At 42.1% G+C, this 9,553-nt stretch overlaps 1 protein-coding gene across 1 annotated transcript; it reads right to left on the bottom strand.

Moving 5' to 3' along the window:
* Nucleotides 1-5,311: 5,311 nt before the first annotated feature.
* Nucleotides 5,312-8,768, bottom strand: zic5 (zic family member 5 (odd-paired homolog, Drosophila); the record flags this gene model as incomplete). Its single annotated transcript, XM_083681336.1, has 2 exons — nucleotides 5,312-5,751; nucleotides 7,724-8,768. The coding sequence occupies 2 exons, from the start codon at nucleotides 8,766-8,768 to the stop codon at nucleotides 5,312-5,314; spliced, it is 1,485 nt and encodes a 494-aa protein (XP_083537462.1).
* Between the last annotated feature and the right edge of the window lie 785 nt (nucleotides 8,769-9,553).

Here is a 9,553-nt window from a genome sequence, read left to right as displayed (position 1 = left end):
GTCAGGCGAGTGGCCCCCCGGCGAGCCCATTGTCGGATGTTTAACTCCAGCTCTCCTCTCGGAAAGACATCTGGGGTAATAGGTGAAACCACAGCTGCTCGAGTAAGGGTCGAGTAGAGCGAGTTCTCCTTTCGGCGTCCAGACCACGAACAGCCACTCACCCGGCCCCTAATCTAACGGGACAACACATTTCTCAAACTTTCTCAACTTCCATATCTCTGAGTCAAATCGAATGCATCGCAGCCCGTCTCCTTTCCTAAGCTTCCCCCCTCAATTGGGACGTAAAGTTTTGAGTCGTTCAGTCTAAAACTCGTTGTTCAGCTTGTAAGTTTCGTTCCGGACAGGTCGTTGTGCATACTCACTGTGCGCTGAGCAGAGAAAATGTCTTATGTCCGCTGTCTTGATGAATGTGCTGTTCCGGTAGTAATCTTGGGTTTTAGAGGGTGGGCGCCGACCGGGTGAAGTAGCATGTAGAACTGCAACTGGATTCTACTGTTTTCTCACTTATTCATGAAACTTAAGATAGTAGCCAGGTAGGGTGCTTGGAAGATTTTGGCAAAATGCCTGGATAAGGAGTATGTGCCCAGTTCTCTCGGTCTTGCCTCCATAGCACGCTGAGGAGGGAGAAACTGGATCATTATATCAGATGTTGGAAAGTAAGAAACTGTGGTGGATTGCAATATCTACATATGTTTCCATCATAAGACAAGTTGCCATATAAGAGCTTGACCCATGCAATGCTGGGCGTCTGATCAAGTGCAGGTGACAAATGGGAACCAGGTTCAGAAAAGTAATTGAAACATGCCAAAACTTAAGTAGGCCTAATGTGTGCAATTTATATATATAAAACATAAATAAATAAACATAAATTCAATTGTAAATTAATACAAATGAATATTTCCCTATTAAACTGCATTATAGCCGGAGTGAGAATGGGACGGTATTCTAAGAAGCCCTGCAGGCTATTTTAGAACTCTACAAGTGTTCTGTAGGTGCTATGCTGATATTATCTCAAACGAAATATGATAATGCAACGAAATATGAAAATACCTAAGCTTCCAGCTGATTATTGATATTTTTAAGGTAACACACTTTCCATTTTCAATAATTCCATTGGCCCAAATATTATTCTTACCATAATTACCATAATTAGCCATGTTCATAGCCTAAGCATGTTTTTTTTAAGAAAATGTACTTTTACTTTAGCCTATGACATTTAATCAAATTAGTCTAAAATAAAACTTAATTGCAATAATTGTGTTAACCCTTTGGAGTAAACGCTTTGGATGTAAATCATAGTCGTCAGTAGGCTACTTTTCATTGGCAGAGATAGCCAAGCCGACATATTGCTCGCTTACAAGCACTTTAATTAACGCAAGCTTAAAAAGTTGAATCAGAAGAAGAAAAGAAAATGGGAGCCCTCCCAGCTCAGTCCACTTCAGTTTTTTTTTCAGGTGGTTTCTTTCAATTATGTATTTACTTTTACTCGGCTAAACATGTCTAAACCTGTCTCAACCCTTAATGTAATAGCTTCATTATTTCACTACTAGTTTTCACTAACATTAGACACATGAAGTGGAGAATATCTGCTATTTGGGAGAAAATCATTTAAGTCAAAGCAAAGCTGTCACAAGGTGTTGCTATTCTGCTGTTTGTGGACCTTGTGCACTATTTTTTGCCAGCCCTACCTCTTATAGTCACCAATTTTACCAGAAGTATTGTAATGAGAGAGTTAACACCCCATTTTTGTAAGGAGATTTTGTCAAGAATTAGGCCGTCGTTTCTCAATTTCAGTTCTAATTTATAAGGCGCACGACGTTTCCATTTTATCAGAGGCGCAGGTGCAATGGGTCAAATATAAGCTACAGCAGAAACGATCACTTTTGTAGCCAAATGATCACCTCACAAACCATTTTATTTATGTGCTTTGTGCTTAAGTTCAGGGAGATGGGTAATTCTTGTAAAATCTGACAAGACGGCATTTGTTTTGGTTCTACGGTCGTCTGAGAAATTATCATTCAGCCCTTATAAAGGGCGAAATGAGAGAGAACGAGCGCCGTTTTTACCGCGACTTTTGCTTTGTCCTCCCAAAAGTGGCGTCTGCATGTCTGACTCGGCCAGTTACTGATTTGCAGGCAGCATGTTAAGGTGGCCCATGTAAGTGATTTCCACGGGCATCCCACTAAAGGAGAACAAATCGTTGACAAAGGAGCGCCTTTCCTATTCAGCGGCGTCGTTAGGACAACCAAAAAGTATTCCTCAGATAATAAGTTCTACTTCAAAGCGTTTCTCATTCAACGGTGACTGCTTCACTCCTTTTATTAAGTCCCCCCTTTTCACGCCGAGGGAACTATCTCTTTGGTTATTTTTCATCGTGTTTATTTTGCAACATTCACAGAGCACTTGTTTTAAATAAATACAGGAGTATTCTTCCTTTGTCCAAATAAGGGGTTGTGGACAAAAGGATACGCAACACAAGGCTGCTTTTTTCAATAAAACTTGATTAGGGACAGACAGAGGGAATAGAACGATGTGAGGTAGCCAACTGTAGGAGAAGTGAACATTACTTAACAAACGCATACAATTTAGACCAATGTAACTGCATCTTAATAAAGTAACCTCAAGTTCATTTGGGATGCAGTCAGCTCTGTGGGTTGCTCATTGCCATTGCAATCGTGAAAGCATCAGTCTGGTTTAACTTAGTCTGGCTTTGAACTTTTCTCCGGCTTATGAGGTGCTGTTTTTTGTTTAGGGATGCGCATCCTTTACCTTTTTGCAGCCTGTATTTTGACACAGAAACAAGAGGCTCGAGATGCAAGATCGGCTTCTTACACTTATGGACGTGACTTATGATTTGAATTGGTGCCGAAAGCAAAACTCTAAACTACATTTTTTGTTAACATTTTGGCGAGTACGTTCACCTGTGCATGTGCACATAGGTAGATGATTGTCTCTGTTCTTTGCTCCTCTTGTAAGACCATACAAACTCAGGCAAAACAACAACACTGTTGTGTGTCTCTGTATTCCATTTCTCTGTTAACAATGCATTTGTGGCGACACATGAAGCTTTTCGGGAGAAGGTGCTCTGTGCGCTTTGATGATAGTCCATTTAGTGGCAGTTAGTGGTTTTCTACCAGACATATTCAAATGTGAGCGTCTCGCTACCCAATTGCCATAGAAATCCTAACGCACCATGAAGATTGTCAAAGCGGCCAGCCTTCCGCTCAGAAGTAGCAGCCTTTGAAGTGGTGCAGAACTCGCGTTGGTCAATTTTAATTCTATAGACTGGACAGGGAACACTTTGAAAGTGAGATTGTGCGTTTTAATGGAGGAAATAAGAGGGGGGACTTGTTTTATATACTCTATACAAGGTCCTGCTTATTGTCAGATATCTTTTATCTTTTATTTTTCCCATGAATGATTCATGCCTCGGCTGCTTTGTGCTGTCCCGCCTTTCAGAGGCAACGCCATTAGGGGGCTATACGTTTCCCCATTAGGCTAGTGATTGGTTTATATCAGCCCCTTATTTGGGCTGTTATTTGTGAGATAACAGTGAAAACTTTATTGAACTGTCAAGAATTGTGAATTCAAATATCCACTGGCATTTCATCTGTTTGTCAGATGAGGGGCACCCCTTTGAATGTTGATATTTATTGTTGATTAGCCTATCTTGTTTGCTTACTATTATAACAAGACTGCAGGTGTTTTGACGACATGTTTGTACAAGTTACTTCAAACCTCTGGTCTAGGCTATGCCAAAGTAACACTGCTAATATAGACCCAGTGCTTTTGCATCCACTCATGTTAACAAATAAATAATATCTGTATCCTTGGGGATAAGCTCAGACACTGGTAGTCAAGGGTATACGAAAAACAAAGTTACTCTAACTGAGATACACTTGCTAACTATTTACAAGTCCTGTTGTTTTTATTCAAGTTTAGCACGAATTCTCTGTTGTCAATTTGATTACGAACACCAAGGGCTCCACAAAATGTTTCATCACTTTTTATCCACCATAACCAACGGCACCATGCACCTCAAAGAGAAAGACAGATTACTACAAAGGGCATGCGAGAGAAGGACTTTTCACATTACACAGCCTATTCAAGTAAAAAGAATTATTTGTCTTTTACAGAACACGATAAAAAGCATCAGTACTATGCATCACCAAAATTAATATTATTATTCTTTGGTGTCTCTGTAATTCCAGTACAACATTGATACCAGCAAATAAATTACAATGTACAAAACAACATTTTTGTAATCAAGACTACAACAACATTCACGAGCATCAATACAATATATATATACAAATCCTCCAGGACAAAGCCTGTCAGTGTACACATTTAGGGTCTCAAAGGACTTATTCGTACTCTTTAACGAGCGTAACACTGGTGTATTTTTGCATAAAATATAGTCTTAAATAGTTCTTAAATATAACAAAATTCCATCCAAACATAGTAATTGTATAAATCTTGACGTAAGTTTGAACCCATTAAGACACTTGTATGTTTGCCTTTTTTCTCTTTTTTTTCTGACTGACTTTATGTGTGAGCAACATGTTTGACTATGTATTCGGTTGATTTAAATGTAATTTAATGTTTATATTAGTTGTCTCATCTAGAGTATTCAGAAGAGTACGTGGAATATACTCCCTCCATATTCGAATGTTTAAGCGTTAGGAGGTGTTGATAGGTTCATGTAATTTGCAGAGGAAGAACTCAGCTTCTGTTTGCTGTGTTCTGCTGTGATTGGACAGTGATGGATAAAACAAGTACAATTTCGAGGGGTTGCAATAGCGATGAGAGCTTATGGACAATTTAGCATAATTAATCACGTATGACTTCATCATGCCAGACAACACTATGCATGTCTGTGTAGGCCTTCATGCATGTAACTGGTTTCTGATAAGGGTTATTCCCAATAATGGAACCTTTTATACACGTTTCACCCCAAAATATGATCATCTTGGTCCTCTTATAATCTTCAAATAATAAGGCCTTGAACGTGGAAATTGATATTTTCTATCGCAATGGTAGGCCTACTGGTGACTGTTTCCAGCTAAATGTAGCGTTTGGTTGCTGAGAGATGGTGTGATGTTACATTCAGCTCTTATAAAGAAAAAAGAGAGGGCATATTATAAAGGCAGTTGTTCATCATCTGACATCCGCGGCGCTATTTCTTGATCCATAGGCCTATAGTCAAATCATTGATATGCTTACAGTCGGCACAGTCCCCATGCACATAGGCTACAACACTTATTTCAGTGAGGACACAACTGAGGAGTGAAATATTTTCTTTCTGTAAACATTAGAGCATTGTCCTCGGGTCTGAATTTCTGAAAGAGTCATCCTCGTCCGAGTCCGACGTTGGCACATCGCTTGAAGGGGTGTGGAGATGGTTAGGTCCCCCGCTCCCCTGGCACACATACCACTCATTGAGGTTGGTAACCTGAGGCGAGAGGTTTGAGGACCGGTTCCTGTGCGGTTCGGAGGTGGGCGAGATGGGGGCGCCGAGAGGGTTCGTGGAGGAATGGTACGAAGCGTTGGCGGAAGGGGGCGGGGGGGACTTGCAGTGGACTTTCATGTGCTTTCGCAGCGAGCTGGGGTGCGTGTAGGACTTATCACAGCCTCGGACTTTGCAGTAGTAAGGCTTGTCACTGGTGTGGACGTGAGAGTGCTTCTTCCGGTCGCTGCTGTTGGCAAATTTTCTGTCACAGCCGTCAAACTCGCACTTGAAAGGCTTCTCTCCTGAAAAAGATAAACGCAGACACATTGAGTATAATCATGTTAAATCAGCATGTTAACTCCTAAACAGCTGAAGCAGGCCTTTGTTATAACGTGATAACTTATAAGGTACAACAACATATTGGGCCAACACAAACAAAGTCTAATGAGAGTAACATAGTGGCATAATCAGGAGCATCATGTAGCCATATATGTTCTGTCTCATTAAATGTATCATTCATTCATTCATTCATTCATTCATTCATTCATTCATTCATTCACTCACTCACTCACTCACTCACTCACTCACTCATTCAATAATCCATAAGAAGCAGCAGAGGATAACCATTTTGCGTTGACCTTTATATAGAAAGCATTATTCACTCTCCTAATATTTAATAATGGTTGTTCACATGCTGCATTCGAAGTAGGCCCATAATTGAATCCACCGCTTAACTGCCTGGTAACATACCACTTCCAGTGTAATTACTCCATAAATGGTTGGTGTGGCAGCCCACTCTGCCGCAAGGGCTTCCTGTCCGACATACCTTATTTATTATACATCTATACCCGACACCATTCCACTCCCACATGTACAAGGCATGTTCTTGACTGACGCACGTGTAACAAGTCATATGGTGGCATGTGGGCTACCGCATGAAACACGCAGAGGAAATGTACACTCGGGGCCACAATGGTGCGTTTTTTCATTGTGTTTTCCCCTGTTGTAAACGCGAGACATAAAATATTTTTCAGTGAGCTTGTTTTGATGTTTTTCAGAGCTTTATTATAACTGTTTAGAAAACAAGTTCAGTGATGTAGGCCTATAGGCCTATTCATGCATTCTGGGGCAAAGTATTTCATTCACATTGGCATGGGCTGTGTAGTACTGTTGTTGTTTGTAGTTCCATACAATCTATTGTCATACCACAGTATGCTATTGAACATGAACACGTCATCCAATGGTCAGTAACTTTGAGACAGGTTTCCCTTGTGCTTTGACTGACCCTATATCCCTAAAGGGTCTTGATCGAGTCATGGCTGCTTACAGGGCTCTGTTCTTGTTTCCCTCCTCACGTACAGGCAAAGACACTGACGTGATCTGATTGCCGTGCTGTTTTTAGCGTGAGTTCAGTCTTGGGAACCACTTGCTGTCCAAAACAGGCCAGCCCCGAATAACACACAGGTTTCATCTCACAGTTGCCAGTTGAATTATAAAATGAAAAGTTGGTCTGTTTTACATGCTTTTTAACATGCGCGGCTGTGCATACTGTATTGCGTCACTCGAGAATTGTTTAGACTTCCATGAACGCCATTGCTGTGGTTATTCTTTATGTACGAGTACCATAACTCGTTAGAGGCAAACCAAGACTTGGAGCCCTTGTTGAATTAGTACGTTTTTTAAAGTATGCGAACGATAAGATAACACCAACCAATAGGCTATAATAATCAATTTTAAAAAAGCTATTGTTATATGTTCACTCGCCTATTCAGTCTTAGTTAAGTACAGGCTGTAAATCCAGTACACAAGCTACAGTTCAACAAGCTGTATTTGAAGTGATGAGTCGATAAATCAACATAACTATTACGTGAGCCATAAATGCGTAAACGTCCTCTATGGACTGATAACTGATTACTACATTACGCGTGTTATCCAGGGACACTCACTTGGTAGTACGTAAGCACGTTTTTCAAACCATATACCATAATCGTTCCACGTCTTTTACATCTCTATGAATGAATAACTTATCTTTCAGAAAGTCATTACAGTGACTCGCGTATACCCTGGCTTGACTGCATTAGACTAATCTATTTGATAAAACACATTTCGGTAACTATTACGCATTACCCACCAGCAGTTATACAGAAAACAGCAAGTCGTGAACATGTTTGTTGCCAACGAAAAAAAGTTTTCTTAGTCACTTCAAAGCGCTCACTGTATTTCGAATTCGAATTATGTTTTTGATGCAGTTTAAAACAACTTGCGCGTACTGACCTGTGTGTGTCCTTTTGTGAATCTTTAGATTCTCCGAACGAGCGAACACTTTTCCACAGCCGGGGAAAGGGCAAGGGAACGGTTTCTCTCCAGTGTGAACTCGGATGTGATTTATCAGTTTGTACTTCGCCTTAAAAGCTTTTCCCTCGCGCGGACATTCCTCCCAGAAGCAGACGTGACTGCTCTGCTCCGGTCCCCCGACGTGCTCTACCGTGACATGGTTGACCAGCTCGTGCATGGTGCTGTACGTTTTGGAGCAGGGCTTTTTTGAAGTTTGCTCCTGGTCAATCCATTTGCAGATTAACTCTTGCTTGATGGGCTGCCTCATGTATCTCAAAAACGCCCCCGCGGCTCCGTGAGGAGCAGAAGCGATGTTCACATTGAGGTTCATGGAGTTGTAGCTGTGGATGGAAGAGGGTCCATAGTGCTCGGGCCTGTGGCCGAAGTGCTCTGGCCTGCCGTAGATGTCCCCCGGTAGACCCAGGCGCATCTGCCCGTTGAGGGCATGGTGGTGGTGGGCACCTGGGGATGCCTGGTCGTGGAGTCCGCTGAAAAGTGGATGGCCACCACTCTCCGTGTGCCCATAAGCACCTGTTGGGGAGATGAACATGCCATGGTGATGAGGGGAGGAGGCGGAACTATGCTGGTCGCCAAGTGCATGCATAGCAGAGGCTGAGAGTTCTCTCCTGAGGATGTAGTCCCTGCTGCTTGAGTAGCCTGAGTGGGGGTGAGCCACGGGGAAACCAACTGTGGTCTGAGCAGAAGTGAAAGATGCCGCGGTCTGGGCTTCGGGATGGCTCTGAATGTGCTGAGATGGGCTAAGTTTGAGAGCATTTGTCTGTGCCATGTGCTCAGGTCCAAATGGAGTGAGTGCCACTCCAGGGTCGTTGCCCATCTCCCCAGGGTGGAGGTGGGCATGGTGGGAGAGAGGGTGATGCCCCCCTAGCCCCGGGAAGCCTGTCATATTCTGATGAGGATGGGGTTGAGTCGCTGCCAAATCCGCTAATCTTATCGCCGGATTCCTCTTGCTCAAAGGGGGCTCCATAACTACACTGTCAAATCCATCCACACTCACCGGTATTGTTTTTTCCCTCACCACGCTTTCTAAAACATTACAATATATGTATATAGCGGTCTATATAACTTCTTTTGTCCTGCCTCTAACTCTGCTTGCTCCTTTTCCCACTCTGTCCTCAAGCGATTGGCAGAACATACAACAGTTGGAGGACACAGTAGGGAATACAGTTTAGAAATGGCACTGCGGGTATTGGACGGATTTCGGTGACTGGCAGTTAAGTGAACGAAGCGATTGGCTGTCGTTCAGCGCAGGGGCTCAGCGGGGTTCAGCCCCCTCACTCTCTTTATCGCTGTTGACTCCAAAAAGTTGTACTCACAAAGTTACCAGCAAATCTGTTTATGCAGCTCACTGTTTACTAGGGCAAGCGCACGTGGGTGACAGAAATTTAGGACGTATAATACTGCAGTTATCTGTTATGTGGTGTCTGACATGTAGTGCAGTGTAACCTCTCTTTTCACGATTTCAAATGTATTTTTTTCTTACCACCACAACTTCACTTGTATTCACAATTGTATAAATAAAAATTTCTCATATGCATGAGATATTTAGACAAAAATACATTTAATATAATTTCCCCCCCAACAATGCAACACCCTTTGTGTCCGTGACTATAACACCCATTGGAAGAGCCCATGACTGAATAGCACTATGTCTACACTTAAAATTAGTTCGCTATACATTATTTACGAGAACATATAGGGCAACTTTGTGGCACTTGTAATGCAATTTAAATATTTATTTATATGCATTTA

Source organism: Argentina silus (assembly GCF_951799395.1).
Source record: "Argentina silus genome assembly, chromosome: 12".
Classification (NCBI taxonomy): Eukaryota; Metazoa; Chordata; class Actinopteri; order Argentiniformes; family Argentinidae; genus Argentina; species Argentina silus.
This window is presented reverse-complemented; position numbering and strand designations above follow the sequence as displayed.